The following is a 23,016-nucleotide window of genomic DNA, read 5'->3' as shown; positions in this document are numbered from 1 at the left end:
ATATAAGAGATAATAAGTGCTCTCCAGGATGTGGAGAATGGGGAACTCTGGTGCATTGTTCATAGGAATGTAAATTGGTACAGCCACTATAGGAAAACAGTATGGAAGTTCCTCAAAAAAAATGAACTGCCACATGACCCAGCAATTCCAATTCTCGATATATATTCAAAGGAGTGAAATCACTATCTCAAAGAGGTATCAGCACTCCCATGTTCATGGCAGCATTATTTATAATGCCAAAACATGGAAACAACCTAAGTGTCCATCAAGGGATGAATGGATAAAGAAAATGGGGGGGGGGTGCGCGTACATATACATATATATATATAATGAAATATTATTCAGTTATATAAAAGAAGGAAATCCTGCCATCTGTGATCACATGGATGGACCTTGAGGGCATTATGCTAAGTGAAATAAGTCAGACAGAAAAAGACAAATACTGTGTGATTTCACTTATATATGGTCTCTAAAAACATCAGACTCATAGAAGCAGAGAATAGAATGATGGTTGCCAAAGGCTGAGTGGTGGAAGAAAAGGAGATATGTTAGCCAAACTTTTAATTATAAGATGAATAAGTTCCAAGAATCTAATGTACAGTATGATGACTATAGTCAGTAATACTGTACTATATACTTGAAAGTTGCTATGAAAGTAGGGCTTTAAGGTTCTCACCACTATCACAACAAAATCGTAATTATGTGTGGTGAAGGATGTGTTAATTATGTGGGGAAAAAAAAGCTTCACAATACAGATGTGTATCAAATCATCACACTGTATACCCTACACTTAAATATATGTATACATCAATTATCTCCATAAAACTGGAAAAGGAAAAAGAAATAAAATGACAAAGTTCAAAACTCATACTTTCCAATTTCAAAGCTTACTAGAGAGGAACAGAAATCAGGAGGGTGTGGTACTGACATAAGGACAGACATACAGATCAATGGAACAGAACTGAGAGTCCAGAAATAAGTATAATTAATTTTCAACAAGAATGCCAAGACCATTCAATGAGGGAAGAACAGTCGTTTATAAAAATAATGCTGTGACAACTAAATAGCCACATGCACAAGAATAAGGTTGGAGACCTTTCTGTCACTATACACAAAAATCAACTCAAAACTGAATATAGAAATAAGTAGAAGGGCTAAAACTATAAAACTCATAGAAGAAACATAGGAGTAAATCTCCATGTTCCTGTGCTAGCAATGATTTCTTAGAAATGTTATAAAAAAGAAAAAGCAACAAAGGAAAGATAAACTGTACTTCATCAAAATTAAAAACTTTTGTGCTTCCAAGGATATACCGACAAAGTGAAAATACAACCTACAAAGTGGAAGAGTAGGTTTGCAAATCATATATCTGATAAAAGACTACTATCTAGAATAAATAACTCTTTTACAACTCGATAAAAAGACAACCCAATTTAAAAATGGGCAAAGGATCTGAACAGTTATTTCTCCAAAGAAGATATGCAAATGACCAACAAGCACAAGAAAAGATGCTCAACACCATTAGGCATCAGAGAAATGCAAATCAGAATCAACCACAATGAGATACTGCTTCACTCCCACCAGGATGGCAATAATAAAAAAAAGGTAAGTGCTGACAAGGATGTATAGAAATTGAACATTGCTGGTGGGATTATAAATAGTATAGCCCCTTTGGAAAATACTTTGGCAGTTACTCAAAAAGTTAAACACAGTTATCATATGACCCAACAATTTTATTCCCAAAAGAAATGAAAATGCATGTCCACACAAAAGTCTGTACATGAATGCTCATGACAGCATTATTTGTAACCAAGAGCGAAACAACTCAAAAGTCCGACAACTAACAAACGAATAAACAAAATGTAGTATATTCATACAAAGGAATATTATTCAGCCATAACAAAGAATGGAGTACTGATGCATGCTACATCACAGATGAACCTTGAAAACATTATGCTAAGTGAAAGAAGCCAGTCACAAAAGATAAGATTCCATTTATTTGAAATGTCCAGAATAGGTATAGAGACAGAAATCAGTGGTTGCTTAGGGATAGAGGGGACGGTAGGATTGGGGAGTGATATTAAAGGGTACAGTGTTTCTTTTGAGATGATAAAAATGTTCTAAAATTGACTATGGTGATAGCTGCCCATATCTGTGAATACACTAAAAACCATTTAATTGTACACTTTCAATGGGTGAGTTGTGTGGTATGTAAATCATATCTTACTAAAAATGTTAAGAAAAAGCAAGCAAGCAAGCCAGCCAGCCTAAGAGAGCCCCCAGTTCCAAAATACTAAGTCTCTTCAGGGACACTGCTGACACACTCATCTTCAAGGACTTATCAAGCAGTGTTGGCCTCAAAGCAGAAGGAAGGTTCCTTACTAAAACCTCCCAGTAATGCTAACTTGTCTTGATAGTTTGCTAAATGACATAATTATCACACAGCTATATGACTGCAGTAAATTAAAATCCAACTCCTTAATTTTTCAATTCTAATCACTAAGTGAATAAGCAATGGGGAGTAGGTGCTAAAAAGTTCTAAAATAAAGTTCTAAGTAAAACTATATCTAAATAATAGAAATAAAACCATAAGATTTTAGTTAACTGACTTCTTTTGTTGCTAATTATCCTGATGATATATTAATAATATTTGCAAGGGACAACAAAGAGGTGACAATATACAAAGCTCTGCAATTAGCACCCCCATAATGTATCAAAAAACATTAATAAAGCAAATTCAATTAGGTTATATTTTATCTTTAAGCCACAAATAATAGACCTGCTTTTAATGTCACATAATGTGCTACCTTAGCAACATATGGCATTTATGAAACAAAAGAGATTTACCAACACAAAGAAAAGTGACATCAGGAAGTAGATGACATTTAACATCGAGGTTATCACTGGGACAGCCCTTGATACTCCCTTGCCCAATGTCGGCAGTAAATGAACAAGTACAGTGGCCAAGTCCTAAAAAGGGCATGATAACTAGGCTCAGACTCCTCAGTCATGACAGTCACCCCATCCAGTAAGCCTTCTAGACAAGTAGAGATTCTGGCCAAGAATCTAGACTAGAGATTAGAGGAGGAAGACAGTGAATACCAGTTGTGATTATGAACTGTAGTGGCAGAAGCGGTAATTCGCCAACTAATCTTACTCTTGTAAATTCCCCAGATTTTATAAGAGACCAAACAGAATGCTGGAGAAGTTGTTCCTATGTAGGGTGAAATTACTATATGAAATGAACCCAAGAGGCACAAGGAGTAGAGTGACCAGATATTCCCTTCAGGACCAAGGCATTCATTTCTCTAACTTCAGGAGAGTTGGCTGCTAGCAGCTCACAGCCAAGTCCTCTTCCACAAACTGCCCTCAGTCAAAGTATTATGGGTGTGTTCTCTGAAAACAGAAACTGAAATTGGATTTGGGATGCAAGATACTCATTAAAAATCAACACCTGTAAAGGACAGGCAGCAGAAGCAGGACTGAGAAGAGAAAGAAGTCAAACTGTGATGCAGCCCTGACAAGCAGATACGGTTCTCTGCAGCAAGTGTTACCTGTCAAGAGTTCCATCTTGGGCCAGAAGAGCTGAGTTTTATACCACCATCTTGCTCAGCCATTTGCAAGCTGCCCCTAGAAAACTGTGACCTCAGATGAAGCAGTTCTCTGTAGCTGAAGCAGACAGACCCTGAACCAGTTGGCAGTTGGAAGCCATTTGCTGAAAGCACTTCCTGAAGCTGGGAAGGTGAACTCTGCAGTTACATCTCTATCACAGAAAGAAACTGCCCACCCAAGGTCAGCCCACATCTAATTCCAGATAGCTCAAGTGTCATCCTAGCTCCAGAGTTCCCAAAAGGATTGACTAAAGTCTCTGTTGCAACTGTATCAGTTCAATCTCTCTGCCCTCCTAATCTTGCTTCCCTCACTCCATTACAAATGTTGTTCCTCAATAAACCTGCAAGGAAATCTCCATCCCAGAGTCTATTTCCCAGGGAACATAACCTAAAAAAATTGATTGCACAGGAAGATTCAATAAAATAGTTATGACCTACTCTATTCAGTAACTTCATAAGACAGTATTTTATTTCAGCTAGTGCAAATCATTAAAACTTTACTGTCTATGGCACAGTAGTGTCAAGCTGTCATTCTGTTGAAACAAAGGAACTTTTAGAGCAGTATTTAGATAAGCAGCAAAACAGGATAAATACACCAGAGATGACACAACTGAAATCTTTTACTAATAGAAACAGCAAATAATTGAGCGGTGTTAACCTTTAAGTAAATAAAGTAACTATTCTAATCATAACCTGAAAATGGGTAGAATAAAAAGATTAATGAATCCCCACAATCCCTTGCACCCTTCCTTTCCAACCCGGGACGGCAAATGGCTCCCACAAAGAAGGGTGGCAAGAAGAAGAGCCGGTCTGCCATCAACGAGGTGGTGACCAGAGAATACACTATCAACATTCACAAGTGCATCCATGGAGTGGGTTTCAAGAAGCGTACACCTTGGGTACTCAAATAAATCCGGAAATTTGCCATGAAAAAGATGGGAATTCCAGATGTGCGCATTGACACCAGGCTCAACCAAGCTGTCTGGGTCACAGGAAAAAGGAACGTCCCGTATCGAATCCACGTGCGACTGTCCAGAAAACGTAATGAAGATGAAGATTCACCAGACAAGCTCTATATATTGCTTACCTATGTACCTGTCACCGCTTTCAAAAATCTACAGACAGTTAATGTGGATGAGAACTGCTGATTGTCTATAAATAAAGTTCTAGAACTGCCAAAAAAAAAGGTTAATGAATCACATCTACCCATATTACATATATCAAGGCTCAAAGGCAACAGAGGAACTTATCGCAGAATTTTTACCAAATAAAGCAGATTCTTCTACATAAATTAGCGATTCCTGAACTTATTTGAGTCATGGATCCTTTTGAATTTCAAATGAAAGTTACAGACTGTCTTATGTGAAATGTTCATGTGCATTTGTAAAATCTAAAAATTATTTCAGGAGTTTGTGGATCCCAGAAAGTCATTTTACAGGTGCCAGGTTAAGAACCCCTTACTCCTAAATCATGTTTATAAAGGTAAAATGACATCTCTCCAACCCATGTTAACTTAAAAGACAAAAGAAGCTGACCAGAAATGCAGCTGAATAAACCATCTAGTCTTTAATTTATTTTAATTATATTATTATACAAGAAATACATAAGTTTTCACCATAAAATAATTCACACAATACAGATTAAATTAAATTTCCTCTTGGTCACCACCCATTCCCCTTTCTCTTCACAGAGATTATCAGTTTGATGTAAATCCTCTTAGACTTTTTCAATGCTTTTTCAAAAATGTATGTATCTATTACAATGTAGAGAATTATTCTGGATAAACTATGTTAAGAACTAGCATTTTAAAATAACATAGTGATAGATACTAGTGATTTTCCTAATATCAGAAAATTGTCGCATTACTGAGATTAATGAAATTTTCATACAACTCTTTCCTAAAACCAGTCTATCCATTTAATTGAACTTGACCCACAAATTCCAAATCTGGTTTGGAAAAAGCTAGTGTACAAATCAATCAATAAATCAATTCAACCAACATCTACTAAGCACATTCTATGTAAATCACTGTGCTAATGCTACAGAATAGTGGGTCCCAAACATTTAAATCTGGAGAGCTTGTCAAAGACATAGATTCCCAAGCCTCATTCCAATCTTAGTTAACCAGAATTTCCAAAGGTGGAGCCCTAGAATCTATCTTATCAAAACTCCTTAAGTGACTTGAGCAAAGTATAAAGCAGCAGTGCTAGGAATCACTATTATGAAAATCATAGAAATGAGTAAGATAATGTTTTCAATTCATTTCTACAAAGACCTCTTAAAAGTCCATTATGAAACCTGACAGGTATTGTGCTGGATGCTGAATATATTACAGGACACAGTTCTTGCCCTGGAAGTGCATATAGACTGGAAGCGAAGATAATATCCAATAACAAAAATGATAACACAAGCTGAAAGTAGAAAATGCTATCTGTCCTCTCACTAAAATGTATGCTCCATGAAAAGAGGAACTTTGTTTTTCTCACTGCCACATCTCCAGTGGCTAGGCCACAACCTAACACATAATAGGTACTCAATAAACAACTGCTGAATAATGCATAGGATTAAAATAGAAGAAAAGTTTGATTTCAACTAAGTACATAAGGAAATGGCACTTTTGAGAATAGATGCATGGATTGTTAAGAGGGAGAAAAGGTTAAAAGAAAGAGAACTAATATTCACAGTACCCTTACAATGTGTAAGAAATTCCAAGTTGACTTTGAATACATGATCTCATTTAACTACCGTTCTGAGATGGTATTGTGTCTCCATTTCAGAGATGAAGAAATTGAGGCACAAAGAGGTTAAGTAACTTCTCATTCAAGGTTACAGAGCAAGAAGGCAGCAGAACTGAGATTTGAACCCCAGTTTCCAAAAATAAGGCTTAGAAATTTGGATCTCATTTTCTAAGAAACAGAGTATCTTTGAAGGTTTTCTTTTTTCTATTTGGAAATCTGCTTTTTTAATAATAGCTTTATTGTGATGTAATTCATACATCATAAAACTCACCATTTAAAGTGTACAATTCAGTGGTATTTAGTGTATTCACAGATTTGTACAATCATCACCATTATCAAATTTTAAAATATTTCATCACCCCAAAAGGAAACCCATTAGCAATTACTTCCCCTATTCCCAGGTCCTGGAAACCAGTAATCTACTTTCTGTCTTTAAGATTTGCCTATTCTGAACATTTCATATAAATTAAATCATATGATATATAACTCTTATTTTAACAAATTTTTTCCTTGTGGTAAAATATAATTAAGATTTACTATTTAACTGTTTTAAGTGTACAGTTCACTGGCATTAAGTACATTCACATTGCTGTGCAACCATCTCCACTATCCATCTCTAGAACTTTTTCATTATCCCATAATAAAACTCTGTGTACCCATTAAATAACTTCCCATTCCTCTCTTCTCGCAGCCTCTGGTAACCTCTACTTTACTTTCTCTCTCTATGAATTTGCTTATTTTAGGTAGCTCATACAAGTGGAATCATAAAATTTTTCCCTTTTGTGTCTGGCTTATTTCACTTAGCATCATGTCTTCAAAGTTCATCCATGATGTAGCATGTATCATGATTTCCTTCCTCTTTAGGGCTGAATAATATTCCATTTCATGTGTATACTAAATTTGCTTATCTGTTCATTTGTCAATGGACACTTGGATTGCTTGCACCTTCTGGCTATGGTGACTAAGGCTAAGGTGTACAAATAACTGTTTGAGTTCCTGCTTTCAATTCTTTTGGCTATATACCCAGAAGTGGAATTGCTGGATAATATGGTAATTCTACGTTTAGTTTTTTGAGGAACTGCCATACCATTTTCCACAGAAGCTGCACCATTTTATATTCCCACTAGCAACACACAAGGGTTCCAAATTCTCCATATCCTCACCAACACTTGTGCTTTTATTTGTTTTTTTTATACCAGCCATCTTAATGGGTATGAAGTAATATACTATTGTGGTTTTGATTTGCATTATCCTAATGATTAGCGATGCTGAGCATCTTTTCATGTGCTTATTGGCAATTTGCATATCTTCTTTGTAGAAGTGTTTATTCAAGTCCTTTGCCCATTCTGGGGGAGAGGGTTGGGGGAGACATAATTAAGTCTGTTTATTTAATTATTATTATTATTATTATTTTTGATGGAGGTACTGGGGATTGAACCCAGGACCTCCTGCATGCTAAGTATGCATTCTACCACTTGAGCTATACTCTCCCCCACTCCTTTGCCCATTTTTCGTTTTGTTTGTTTTATTTTTATTGAAGTACAGTTGATTTACAATGTTGTGTTAATTTCTGCTGTACAGCATAGTGATTCAGTTATACATATATATTCATCTTCATTATAGGTTATTACAAGCTATTGAATATAGTTCCCTGTGCTACACAGTAGGACCTTATTGTTTATCTATTCTGTATATGGTAGTTAATATCTGCTAATCCCAAACTCCTAATTTATCCCTTCCCCACTTCCCTCTTTGGTAACCATAAATTTGTTTTCTATGTCTGTGAGTCTGTTTCTGTTTTGTAAATAAGTTCATTTGTATCATTTTTTAAGAATCCATATATAAGTGATAAATTATATTTGTCTTTCTCTATCTGAATTATTATCAGATTATCAGATCCATCCATATTGCTACAAAAGGCATTATTTCATTCTTTTTTGTGGCTGAGTAATATTCCTGTGTGTGTGTGTGTGTGTGTGTGTGTGTGTGTGTGTGTGTGTGTGTGTCTCACTTTCCTTTTTTTCCCCAGTTTTTAAAAATTATAGTCAGTTTACAATGTTGTTTTAATTTCTGGTATACAGCACAGTGATTCAGTTATACATACATATGTATAACTTTTCTTATTTTTTATTATAGGCTATTACAAGGTATTGAATATAGTTCCCTGTGCTATTCAGCAGGACCCTGTTGTTTCTATTTTATATATAGTAGTGTCTACAAACCCCGAACTCCCAGTTTATCCCTTCCCACCCCCTCTTTCCTCCTTGGTAACTATAAGTTTGTTTTCTGTGTCTGTGAGTCTGTTTCTGTTTTATTAATCAGATCATTTGTTTCCTCTTTTTCCCAAAGATTCCACATATAAGTGATATCACATGGTATCTTTCTCTTTCTGGCTTACTTCACTTAGTATAATGATCTCCAGGTCCATCCATGTTGCTGCAAATGGCATTATTTTATTCCTTTTTTTTATACCTGAGTAGTATTCCATTGTGTATATATACACATATTCCATTGTGTGTATACAACTTCTTTATCCAATCATCTGTCAATGAATATTTAGGTTAATTCCATGCCTTGGCTATTGTAAATAGTGCTGCTACAAACACTGCGGTACATGTATCTTTTCAAATTAGAGTTTTCTCTGGATATATACACCCAGGCATGGGATTGCTGGATCATGTGGTAACTCTGTTTTTAGTTTTTTAAAGAAACTGCATACCATTTTCCATAGTGGCTGCACCAAATTACATTCCCACCAACAATGTAGGAGGGTTCCCTTTTCTCCACACCCTCTCCAGCATTTATAGTTTGTGGACTTTTTAATGATGGTCATTCTGACTGGTGTGAGGTAATACCTCATTGTAGCTTTGATTTGCATTTCTCTGATAATTAGTGATGCTGAGCATCTTTTCACGTGTCTTTTGGCCATCTGTATGTCTTCACTGGAGAAATGTCTATTTAGGTCTTCTGCCCATTTTTGACTGGGTTGTTTGTTTTATGTTATTGAATTGTATGAGCTATCTGTATATTCTAGAAGTTAAGCCCTTGTCAGTTGCATCATTTGCAAGTATTTCTCCCAGCCCATAGGTTGTCCTTCCATTTTGTTTATGGTTTCCTTTGCTGTGCAAAAGCTTATACGTTTAATTAGGTCCCATTCATTTATTTCTGCTTTTATTTCTATCGCCTTGGTAGACTGCCCAAGGAGAACATTGCTAAGATTTATGGCAGAGAATGTTTTGCTTATGCTCTCTTCTAGGAGATTTATGGTGTCCTATCCTATGTTTAAGTTTTTAAGTCATTTTGAGTTTATTTTTGTATATGGTGTGAGGGAGTTTTCTAACTTCACTGATTTACATGCAGCTGTCCAGCTTTCCCAAGATCACTTACCAAACAGACTATCTTTTCTACATTGTATATGCTTGCCTCCTTTGTCGAAGATTGACTGTAGGTGTGTGGTTTTATTTCTGAGCTCTCTATTCTGTTCCATTGATCCATATATCTGTTTTTGTGCCAATACCTCACTGTCTTAATTATTGTAGCTTTGTAGTATTATCTGAAGTCTGGCAGTGTTATGTCTCCAGGTTTGTTTTTTTTCTTCAGTACTGCTTTGGCAATTCTGGGTCTTTTGTGATTCCATATAAATTTTAGGATTATTTGTTCTACTTCTGTGAAAAACGTCCTGGGTAATTTGATAGGGATCGAATTCTGTAGATTCCTCTGGGTAGTATAGCCATTTTAACAATATTAATTCTTTCAATCCAAGAGCATGGAATACCTTTCCATTTCCTTAAATCATCTGTAATTTCCTTTATCATTTATCAATGTTTTATAGTTCTTAACGTATAAGTCTTTCACCACCTTGGGTTTTTTTTTTTTTTTGATGCTATTTTAAAAAGGGTTGTTTTTAAATAAATGAGTCATGTAAATGAAATGTACAGCATGTGAATATATTCAGTAACATTAAAATAACTTTATATGGTGACAGATGGTACTATATTTATTGTGGTAATCATTCTGTAATGTATAGAAATATTGGATTACTATGCTGTGCATCTGGAACTAATATAGTGTTGTAGGTCGATTTTACTTTAATTAAAAAAGATTTTTAAAGTAAATGGAAAAAAGGGAGGTTTTTTTTACTTTCCTTTTCTGATGTTTCATTGTTAGTGTAAAGAAATGCAACAGATTTCTGTATGTTAATCTTGTAAACTGCTACTTTACTAAATTCGCTTATCAGCTCTAGTAGTTTCTGTATGGAGTCTCTAGGGTTTTCTATATATAGTATCATATCATCTACATATAGTGACAATTTTACCTCTTCCCTTTCAATTTCTTTGCCCATTTTTAAATCAAGTTGTTTGCTTTCTGATGTTGAGTTGTAGAAGTTCTTTATATATTCTGGCCATTAATCCCTTATCAGACATGTTGATTTTGAGTGGCTAGTGGGGTATCCATTTAGAAATATCTAGTAGGCAAATATACATGCTGATCTTGCATTCAAGAGGGAGAATCAAAGATGTAGACTTAACAGTCACATTATCTGCATGGTTACATGTATAAAGTACTTTCATATATATTAGTTCATTTAGAATCTCACAAAAATCCTGGCACTTTTACATAGGAGAGAACTCAGGCAGATCTCCTATTAGAGAACTCAGGCAGATCTCCTATTAGGATTATTTGAAAGTGCTTCAGAGATCAAAAGGAAGAAACTGGTCAAGATGACTAAGTTCTGGGTTCATCCCAATTTCCAAAACAGTTCAAATCTTTCTGCTGCAAAAACTGGAATATCATCTAAGATTTCATTTGAAGATAAGCAGAGTTGCTTTAAAAAAAAACTTGAAACATTATATGATGCTCTCTTATGTTTGGAAAACAGTAATTGACACTAAGAAGTAAGTAAGATTACTAAACTAGAAAACTTGGGGCAAGACGGGGTAAAAGAATAAAGAAGGAAGGGAGAAAGAAAACAGGAATAGTGAAGAAAAACAAAAATCTAGGAAGAAGCATTTCAAGAGGAAGGTTCAGTAGACTACAGAAAACTCTAAACAGAGGTCATGAAGGATGAGGAGTAGAAAAAGGGTACTGTGTTTGGTAATCATGAGGTCACTGGTGACCTTTAAGAAATCAATTTTAACATAGTAAGTGAAAGCAGAAGTCAGATTGAAAAGGCTTCAGAGGTAGGGAGAAGGTTGAAGATGGAAAGGTGACAAATATGGAATACTCTCAACAATTTTGGTATAATAATAATAGTGAATATTTACATAGCACCTAATAACTGCCTGGCCCTCTTCTAAATACTTAACATATTAATTAATTTATCCTCAAAATAACTGCTGATGCCATCATTCTGTCCATTTACAGTGACAAAACAGACACAGTGAGGAACCAGAATTCTGAGGCTACCTGCTGCACAGTCCCTACATATATGTGATAACATATAACATAATCATGTTATATTATTTTATATATCATATTACATAACATACAATATGTGATAACATATGGTAGATACATGCAAATGTATATGACAGTAAAGAGTTCAATAATATTGAGACTATAATCTATAAAAAAGTGACTCACTGAAACTAATATAAAACTATAAATCAACTATAACTTAAAAAATAATAATAATATATTAAGTGAGAGAAAAGATTAGCAAGATTAGTTTTTCACAATAGGGAATCATAACAGGCATTTTATACTGCTTATATCAATGTATGTTGGTGATGCCTGACAGTCATGTGAGTTTATCAGGTATTGATAGATTTGAGCAAAATAAAAACAGACTGGCTTTTCCTGAACGTATTAATGCTGCAGGCTTCCATTCAATAAAACTATGAATGAATATGGAAAATGTAATTATCTCCAAAGGCTTTCAAAGGCGTAATACATTTTCCTGTTGCTTACAGAATGCAAAATAATGAATGGATAGACGGACCAAAATCTATTTTATTGATTAGCTCTATCATATACCTCTGTACCTTAAAAAAGCAACAATTAAAAAAAAAAAAGATTCTGTGAAGATATAACAAAGTTATTCTAAAGACAGAAATCTGTAAAATTTATTCTGAGAAGAAAAGAATATCTGGCAGTATCTTTGTCATCTTCTTGGCTGCCAGTTTTAACCCTTTGAATCAACTATGGACTAGAGTATTACAAGGCACGGAAATGTCAATACAGAAAGAATTTCATGAAGGATTAATTCAACTTGTAAGCAATAATGTTTTCAATCTTTATTGCAATATTAGACATAATTTTAATATTTCTTATAATTGGAACTATATTAAAACAGAGCAATTTATCCAGGTGTTCCCAAATTTCCAGGCAATCACTTTCTACTTTTTGCCTCCATAGTAACTACCCTTATTATTACAAAACATTGTGTTAAATGCTATTTTAATGTATATCCTAAACTGTATATTCCTTAAATGTAGAAATTATGTTCTATTTTGTACAGTATATTTTAAAATGGTAAATATAAATTTTATAAGTGAATGCATGAACAAACATGAAAAAACTAATATGTTAAATTTATACAAGTGTCTTTTGATGGTGACAATGACAAAGAATTTATAAATTTTGCATAAGGCCTCTTCAAAACACAGACATACTTTTTTAAGTGGTAGGGGAATAATTTTCCTTGTAATCCATTAATAGTCCTTAAGATAGATAAAAAGAGAATAGATTGAAGTAGAAAAAAAAAGTCGACATTGTCCATAGCATTTGTGTAATAAATATTACATAATGTTTTGATTGCCTACAGTAAATTTAAAAATATTGACAACTCTAATAAAGGTGACCATTTTTCTTTTAACAGTGTTTCTCAACGTTGGTTGCATGTAAAACAACCTAAGAGCTTTTTTAAAATTCTGAAGTTCATGGTGAGGGGAGGGTATAGCTCAGTGGTAGAGCGTGTGCTTAGCATGCACTAAGTTCTGAGTTCAATCCCAGTACCTCCATTAAAATAAATTAATAAACCTAATTATCTGCCCCGCCTCAATTTTTTTTTTTAATTTTAAATTCTGAAGTTCAGCCTTCATTATCAACAGATTCTGATTTAATACAATCTCCTATCCTCATAAAGATGGCAACATAATGTAGTTCTCTGAAGCACAGGCTTTAGTGTCCAACTTGCATTTATGTTCTAAAGAAGGAAAATACGAAGTATTTTGGAATGATTTCCACCCAAAATAAGTAAACAATTATTTACTGAGCTTTTACTCAAAACAAGTGACTAAATGTTCAAAGAATGAATCAAGGACTAGTTAATAATAAGCTTCAATGGTATTTTTTAATCTATATAATGTTTTAAAAATCAGGAAAATGTAGAAATTACAAAATGCCAGGATATCACCTAGGTTCCAATTACATATAAATCAATGAAGAGAGATGTCTATACTACAAAAATATTTTAAAAGTTATATAACTGTTTACTCATTCATTCAATAAGCATTTGCTGAGCACCAACTTAGGTCATATCACACTATACATTCTAAGAGGTAGAACAATTTTGCTTAATACTGAGAACAAAAAATTAATCAGATGGTTATATATGATTATGAAAAGTATCAGAATAATTTAGCATATGATATTCTAATACAAAAGCTAATATTAAAATGAGTGTGATTTCCTTGGCATACTAGCTCCATGATAGGCTAAAAGTGGCCAAGAAGGAAAGAATGCTGCCTATATGAGGAAAGAAATAAGCCTATAAATAAACCATAAAGTAGAAAATTCACATAAAAGTAATCTGAAATGGACTATAGTCTATTTCTAATATCAAATACAATTCCACACCATATTAACCTGGGGTTTGGAAACAGGTTAAGGCATAGTTAGTATGCTTTCAGGTTTACCCTTTTTTTCCCCTTACATCTAAATGTATTTCTTTACAAATTAAAGATGCATTGCCATAAGCAAAACAAAAAAACAACCTACGGAATGGGAGAAAATATTTGCAAAAGATGAGACTGACAAGTTCTTAATTTCCAGAATATATAAACAGCTCATACAACTTAATAAGAAAAAAACAAACAACCCAATCCAAAAACGGGCAGAAGACCTAAACAAGAAATTCTCCAATGAAGACTTACAGATGGCCAATAGGTACATGAAAAAATGTTCAATATCGCTAAGTATCAGAGAAATGCAAATCAAAACTACAATGAGGTATCACCTCACACCAGTAAGAATGGCTATCGTTCAAAAGTCCACAAACAATAAATGCTGGAGAGGCCGTGGAGTAAAGGGAACCCTCCCCTACACTGTTGGTGAGAATGTAGTTTGGTGCAGCCGTCATGGAAAACAGTATGGAGATTCCTCAAAAGACTAAAAATAGGCTTACCATATGATCCAGCAATCCCACTCCTGGGCATATACCCAAAGGGAACCTTAATTCATAAAGATACATGCACCCAATGTTCATAGTACCACTATTTACAATAGCCAAGACATGGAAACAACCTAAAAATCCATCGAGAGATGACTGGATAAAGAAGCTGTGGTATATTTATACAATGGAATATTACTCAGCCATAAAAAAAGAGTAAAATAATGCCATTTGCAGCAACATGGATGGACCTGGAGATTGTCATTCTAAGTGAAGTAAGCCAGAAAGAGAAAGAAAAATACCATATGATTAAAAGAAAAAAGATACACTGAAAAATAAACCAATGAAGAGAAATGAGAGGTCCAGAGTGGGGGCATCCCAGGCTGGGAGCAGACAAGCCTGGCCACAATCAAACCTAGCATTTGATCAGTCCCAGTCAGTTCGAGTTGAAAGAACTGTCACCCACTCTCAATACCAAAGCCCAAGTGGTGTCCTAGCAGGAGGGACCAGCTCCAGCCACCTATGCCTCTCTCCCCGATACCCTCCAACTTGGAGAAGCAGTGTTTTCAGTAGGCACTCAGAGTGGGATGTGAGCTGGCTTTGTGAGCTACTGTAAGTTGATGATCAGGCCCTGTACAGAACCATTCAACTGGTGGGGCCTCTCCAACTGGAAAGGAGGCTGGTACCTTTCCAAGGTTTTAATATTTTGCAACTCAGTTCCCAGGTTTATTCATCTCTGACAATGTGCTCTATCCACGGAGTGATCACCAATCATTGTAGGAGAGAGAAAGAACAGTGGAAGCAGAGAGAGAAAGCTAATCAACAGTCCTCAGTAACTTTGATGTGGCTGCTGACTTGCAGGCCCAAGAAGGCCTGACCATGTTTCTCTCCACCACCTATATGGTCTATATCCCAGCTCTTGTGCACATGTATGTTTTATTCCTAATATAAGAAGTTGTTGCTGACAGTGAGCTGTATTAGCAGCCCCTCCCCAAGTAGTAACCCTAGGATTCCCACTCTTTCCTGCCTGCCCCACTTTCTTGGAGGCTGGTTCAAAGGGATACATAATATTAACAGGGTCTGGGTGCCTCCAAATTCCAAATTATATAAAGTGAACTGAGAAACTACATTCATTACCACAGGATTTGCAAAAAAAAAGGAGGGTAAAGTGAGGGGATACAGGCACCTTCATTCAGCAGGATATGACAGAGCAGGAGGATACTTGAGCTCAGAAAGGAAGTATTTCCTTATACCTCCACCTCCCAGCAAAGAGACTGAGGTCAGCTTACATGACTTATAAGATATGCAACTGTCCTAATTTCTCTGCTCTCCTGGGGTACTTTCTGGAAGCTGGCCTGGAACCCTATGCTGTTTACTCACTTGCTCTAGCTCAGTAGCTGCCAAACTTCCTTGTGCATATGACAGAGAAAGTCCATTCAGGATGCCCCCCTGCTCAGGCTCTTGTCTTCCACCAGGATGTACTTGAACAGCATCTCCAGCCTGTCCTCTGTTTCTCCATGATAAGCCTCATGCACTGCGATCTCTGTGCCCTTAAGCTATCAATGAAGCCTCATACCTTCCTGTATAGTGGATTATGCAGAACTGGCAGAACTCTCAAGCCACTAGTGATCTGACTGAAGGAGGAGATGCTGAAGAGGCTCTGGACAACAGGGTTACCTATTTCTATAGATGAGCTACAAATGCATAAATAAAAGACCCAGAGTAATCTGTTCATCCATGCATGTATATCCTGGGTGCTATACTGTACAGTCATCATTTTTATAAAGAACAACGACAGGTTTAACCTTTAAATGACCACTTATTTGTAAAAAAAAAAAGTTACACATGTATTAAAAAAACATTAAATAATCATGCAAATTGAATCAATTAAATTGAAATCACGCTTACCTAATAAAGAGAATGTGGTAATTTCTAATTTAAGCCATATCAAATGTATAAAAGTTTAAAATTCACATGAAACTCTGTTATACAAGTAACAAGTATGAGAAGCTGTTATGAGTTGAACTGTGCCCTTCCAAGATTGGTATGAAGTCCTAACTGCTCCAGTACTTCGGAACATTTGGAAGTAGGGTTGTTGCACATGTAATTAGTTAAAATGAGGTCATACTGGAGCAGGGTGGGCTCCTAATCCAGTATGACTGCTGTCCTTATAAAATGGTCATGTGTAGACAGGGACACATAGGAAGCATGCCATGTGACAATGAAGGCAGAGATTGGAGTTATGCAGTTGTATGCCAAGGAATGCCAAAGACTCCTGGCAAGTCACCAAAAGCTAGGAAGAGGCAAGAAAGGATTCCCCTATAGGTTTCAGAGGGAGCATGGCCCTGTTGATACCTTGATTTCAGACTTCTAGCCTCCAAAACTTCAGGAGAGTAAATTCCTGTTGTTGCAAGCCACCCAGTTTCCAGCAGTTTGTTACAGCAGCCATGGGAAACTAATACAGAATTTTCAGTCTCTCTTGTACATTAATTTACTGACATATTCATGTCTTGATTTTTAAAAATTATTTTCTAAAATAATATAGTAAATTTGAATTTTTTGGGTCAAATATATAGTTTTATATATTTTAACACATGTGTATATATATATTAACATGACCATCAACCGTAAGATATTGATGGTTAATGTCTTGATTTTTAATAGTCATTGTTGAAATAAGAACAGTGAAACTGTTTCATATAGGCATAAGTAAATTTCCAGCCCTTTCTCTTCAAAATTTAGATTTTCGACTCACATTTCAATAATACATTTTTTAATTCCTAAAATAAAGATAGCCTCTAAAAATCCACTATCTTTAGTTTATTAACTTTAAAATCTAAAGCTCTACCCTTGAGAAAATCACCTTCAATAAGAATTCATCTAAAGATCTGATTTGAAGAAATTGATATATCAACATTCTTCACACAAATAGTCAACATAAAAGATATACATGTGTAACACTCATACAACTTACTGCTATCAGCTTATTAAATGCACAAGTTTGGAGTTTTCCCCGTATTTTCTAACACTGCACACATTATAAAAATTTAGGTATCTTTCTCTCTCTCTCTCTCCCTCCCTCTCTTAGTTTTAGAACACTGAGAAGTCCACTAAACATTCACTACTCAACAAACATTTATGGAATATTAAGATGTGTGAGTGATGTACTGGAGTGGAGGGAGTAGACAACTCATTGCTTAAAAAGAAAGAGCAATGTGATTTTAAAACTTGGTAAGTTTTGGGGGGAGGGTAGTAGAGAGCTTGATTAGCATGCATGAGGTCCTGAGTTCAATCCCCAGTACCTTATTAAAAAGATAAATAAATAAATAAATAAACCTAATTAACTCCCCCCTAAACAAATTCAAAAAATTTTTTTAAAAAGAGGCGACAATATTTAGGAATCCTTGCAGCAAAGCAAGATAATTAGGAGGAAGAACTCAAAAGGGAAGAAAACAATAACTGCCTTCAAATTTGTTAAAACTTGGTAAGTTTCTACTCTAAAAAATATTACCACTTATCCCTTAAAGGTATGAAGCAGCTTTCTGTGCTGGAATATCTTATATATAAATTAAACCATTTTTCCCCACATGGAAATTTTATTATGATTTTATGTCTATTCTAACTCACACACAATGCCAAAAAGCTTTTTAGGTCAGAATATCTTTCGTTCCCCCAAATGTACAGATTAAAAACAAATTACTTATAAAAATCAACAACTGTAATACTTGTTAACTGCTGCATTTCACAAAAGTTGTACTATAGAAAAATTCCACAGATGTTTATTGATAATATACAAGTGCTCATAATTTAAACTTACTACTTAATGTTTAAGCTGTGGGTAACTTCCTGAAATGGACCTTTTTATTATCATTGACTTTGTAACTATACTTCTTCCACATAAGGTAGTACTTAGCATTGTGGCTCTAGTCTTGAAGACTACATACAAATTATGTGTTTATTAGAAAATCTGTAGGCTAAAAATATGGGGTTTTGTTGAAGTCAGCTATCAGAATCTATAATAATAATTTCTGGATAAAAACTTATATACTTAAGATATACCAAAACTGTAGGCCCCTGTATGCTTTCCCCAATTTTTGAAAATCTAAATATTCAAATAAATATAATATTTCTGCATTTACAAGAGAAAAATGTTAATGCTTCTTTTACCTCATTCAATTCAGATTTCCCTGAGAAGGCACAAGCCTCCTTTAAGTTTTACCAGAGAGAAGTTAACTTAAAACATAATGGATAGCAAAAAAGGTTCAACATCTTAAAATTATTAGTAAATTATAGTTGTCCATTCTTATACCATCTGCAGACTCCTGAGTTAAGTATTTTCCCAAGGTTTTTACTACCACTATTCCCATGGGCTTCTTAAACAGGTTAAAAATGCAGGTGCTAAAACATCTGAACTCTATTACCTTCATAATACTGACAGATCAGACTATAATTCTATTCATAGAGCCTCAAACTTACAGATGTCCATCAAAAGACTAATTTACAATTTTCCCCTTTTGAAAGGAACAATACTTCTGATTCAGTACTGTCATGTAAAAGAAATGTATCCTTTGAGCATAACAACCTAGAGTTCTCCCATTTGTTTACATCAAGCTGGGAAAGTTTTAGTTCTGATTCAAAATCTGATGTTTTCTATAGAGCATTTGCTTTTCAACTAGTCCCTGACTTCCCATTACCAGATTCCATGTGGAAAGTACTCAGAAGTTACCAAATTTACCGCTCTTTGTGTAAGTTTTTCTTGTTTTTGTCTAATTTACTTTCCATCGAGGTTTTTTTTGGGGGGGGGTAGAATTAGAAAAGAACAGCTTTACTGCTGTGCCAGGCAAATGGAGTCACAGAAGGCTAATGCCTTAAAGACTGTGAACCCCTATTTTCCTTCAAATTTTTTATTTTATGTTGTGCTGTTTTATTTCTAAATTTATTTATTTATTTTCATTAAGATCATCTTGTTTTCTTCATTTAGATCACCTTACAAATCTTTTCTTTAAAAGGATGTTGTTACAGAAATACTTTAACTTCCCTTCCTTCCTAAAGCATCAGCCTTTGAAATCTCCCAATTCTGAGGTTATAATGTATGTAATGTATATAATAAGGAAATACATAAAATTTTTCATAGTACCAGTGAGTAATTAAACTGAGTTTGAAGTGAAGTGAAGTGAAGAACATGCTTACTATCTTGCTATATACAAATCACTTTCTCACTCATCTCTTAGCAATACTTTTATAAATCCTATCATCTAGATTAAGTCACATACGCTCATTATAAGTTTAAGAGATGAAGGATAGGTCTCTAACTTTACATACTAAAAGATGGTTCATGCCAAGATACAGAACTCAGAATGATACAGAATGTAATATTCTTCTTTTCCACACTTATTAGCATAAATTAAGGTCAGAAAAATAAAGATTACACAGCTCATGGTTCTCAAATAGCATTACTTAAAAGTGATTAATTCATTCTTTTACCGTTATATGTGAAATCCAAAGTAAGAATCAGAAAATATGCTTATGTGTCCTTTCTCCAATCCCCAAAACTATCATACAAGAGCTCATCACCCTAATAAGCTCACCAACTACCATATTATGAAAGAAAAATACCTGATTTAAACATGACCTGGCTCACCCACCAAATCTGATTTCATCTGTAACTTGACATTATAGTCACTTTCAAAATATACCTCCTTAAAACTCTTCCTCTTCCTCATTTGCCCCCTTAAAGTTTGAAAATTCTTTCGAATTCAGTATCTCTTACCAAAAAATTACTACTTAAATTAATACTTTTCAATTCAAAATATTTTAAACAAGAATCTTAAAAGTTAAGTGATGTAAACTCATACAAAGAACAAGGTTTACAGATTAATAAAGAAATGCCAATATTTATTTTCATGTTTTCAGTGTTTCAGTGTTAAAGCTATATACCTGAATTATCTGATTATTCAATTCATCATTTCAAAAATACACACAAATACATAAAGGATTAGCCTCGGATAAACCAAACTTTCTCAATCCACTGTCACTGTATTCTGACACAGGATAAATTTATATAAATTTATATTTCACATTTGCAAAACAAATTGTGGTATACTGTTGTTTTAAAAAGAAACAGGATTCAATGATTCTTAATAATCAGAAGTAGATTACTTTAGATGAAACACCACAATGTACTACTCTTCAAAAGAAAAAAAATTTCAAATATCTCAGCTTTACCTGAGAAGACAGCTAGATGTTTGGGGTTTGTGTGTATGTGTGTTCCTGGGCTTAATTCTAAAAACAACCTCTGTCCAACTCCTTTCAAAAATCAGTATTTTTCAATAAATATAAACATATACAGTACAATAAAATGCATAAAGATAATGTGCACCTCCAGAATGCTATAATAACTCAAATAGAAAAAATAAATCAGTGTTTTAATTTCCCACATAGCAAGTCAATGTTAAACAATGTCATTTTTTTCCCTTTCTCCCTAACCATTCCACACATCAGGAGTACTGTATTTGTATATTTAATAAGATGAACAAACTGACTAGATGCTCTAGAGGAGTAAAAGAAAAAGAAATCTTTTTCATCTTACCACAAAAAGATAAAACAAAAGCAAATACGAAGACTTGTTAAATGAGAAGCATTTGAAAAACCCAACGTGACCAGCTTTTGATTTACCCCTGTCTGACAAGGAAGACAGACCCCACCCCCACTCCAGATTGTGTGCCTTTTTTTTCCTTGGGTGGGGGTGTGGAGAAGAGAAGCTGTCACATTTCCATCTTCGGTTATTGTTAAGTCCACAGCCTAGATTCCCAAGTATCACTGGTCCGGGTGGGAAATATTAAAGCAGATAATTAAAATTGTCTGAAACGCACACTATTTTGTTGATCTTTTTTCCATTTTTAAAGTTAATTATACCAGCTTCAATCTGCAGAGACTAGATTGCCTTTGACAGCCTGCCCCTCAAACATTCCTCCTAAGATCGCTTGCTCCAGATTCACTAACAATTCTCTCCTCTCTAAAGTTCAATCAGAAAAAAGCATTTCAGAAATTATTACATCCCAAAAGGCACACCTCCCCATCCTTTTCGCTTTGGTGCGGAGTGCAGAATGAAGAGTGAAAAAGAGCTATTCGTTCTTCAAACAAAAAGAAGTGGGGGTAGAGGGCTAGTGGGGGAAAGAGCAGCAGTGGACCTGAACAAAATGTTGAGGAAAGTTTTTTATGTGACTAGTTTGTCCTTCGGCAGGGGAAGAGGAGTTGGGCAGAAAGCCGGGGTCTCAGCAGGGCTCGTGCAAAGAGACCGTACCTGCGGAAGAGGAGGACTGAGACTCGAGAGGAGCCGAGCGAGCACCTACCGACTTGCAGCACATTCTCCACGGAGCCGCTGTCCAGCAGACGGATGCCCCGGCGGAACGGGAGCCCCTCGCCGCCACCGCCACCGGCCGCTCCGACCCCTGAGCCCAGCCCGGGGGAAGCCCCCGTCGCGGCGGCTCCGGGGGCGGAGCCGGCCGGAGCGGCGGCCCCGGGGGGTGGCGACGGCCCCTCCTCGGCCGGCGAAGCCCCCGCGGCGCCGCCAGCCGCGCTGGCGCCAGGGCTGCCGCGGTACTGGAAGCTGGAGTACATGCAGATCTCCCGCTCATTCCGCGGGAAGGACCAGTAGACGATGCGGCGCTGCACGGGCTCCGGGATCCGCTCGAAGCGCTCCTCCACCCGCTCGTACGCCCACTTTTCCGCCACCGTCTTGGCGGCGCAGTCCAGCAAGGACTCGGGCTGCAGGTGGGGGCGGGCCCCTGGGGGCAGGCAGCTGCCGCCGACGCCCCCAACCCCGCCGCTGGTCGCCCCCGGCGAACCGCGAGGGTGGTGAGCCTGCGGGCTGGGCCACGAGCACAGGCGCTTGGCCGGAGAGACCGGCGGCGGCGAGAGCAGCTCCTCTCGCTCACCTCCTTCCGCCATTGCTGGGGACTGACTGATTGAAGCGGCGGCAGCGACGGCGGCACCGGCTGTGGCGGAGACCCCAGCCACGGCCACGCGCCCCGCGCAAGCGCCCAGCTGCGGCGCCTGGGGGGCGGGGCGAGTAAACCCGCGAGCCGGCCGGCCCGAGTGGGGAGCCTGGGCCCGGCCGGTGCGCGCGCCGCGAGGGCCGACGGGGGCGGGCGGAGATACGAGCCGGAGGCGGCGCGCGCTGTCCCAGCAGCCGCGAACGCGAGGAGGGACGGGAGCGAGCGCAGGCCGGCGGCGCGCGCCAGGCGCAAATGACCCAGAACGCGCGCCGAGCGCTTGCGCTGGGCCGACAGCTACCTAGGGGCCACCTAGGGGCAAGGAGCGCCGGACACCCTCG

General features: G+C 36.7%; 1 protein-coding gene and 1 pseudogene across 1 annotated transcript in view; one reads left to right on the top strand and one right to left on the bottom strand.

The window, feature by feature from the left end:
- Positions 1-22,750, bottom strand: part of ZSWIM5 (zinc finger SWIM-type containing 5) — a 137,018-nt gene extending 114,268 nt beyond the window's left edge. Inside the window, exon 1 of the mRNA XM_010982263.3 lies at positions 22,034-22,750. Within this exon, the coding sequence (XP_010980565.3) occupies positions 22,034-22,631 (598 nt within the window). The 5' untranslated portion in view covers positions 22,632-22,750. The remainder of the gene's footprint in view (positions 1-22,033) is intronic.
- LOC135322846 (large ribosomal subunit protein eL31-like) lies at positions 4,343-4,759 on the top strand (annotated as a pseudogene).
- Positions 22,751-23,016: the final 266 nt, after the last annotated feature.

This window comes from Camelus dromedarius, chromosome 14 (assembly GCF_036321535.1).
Source record: "Camelus dromedarius isolate mCamDro1 chromosome 14, mCamDro1.pat, whole genome shotgun sequence".
Taxonomy (NCBI): domain Eukaryota; kingdom Metazoa; phylum Chordata; class Mammalia; order Artiodactyla; family Camelidae; genus Camelus; species Camelus dromedarius.
The sequence above is the reverse complement of the archived record's forward strand: the minus strand, read 5'-3'. Positions and strand labels throughout refer to the sequence as shown.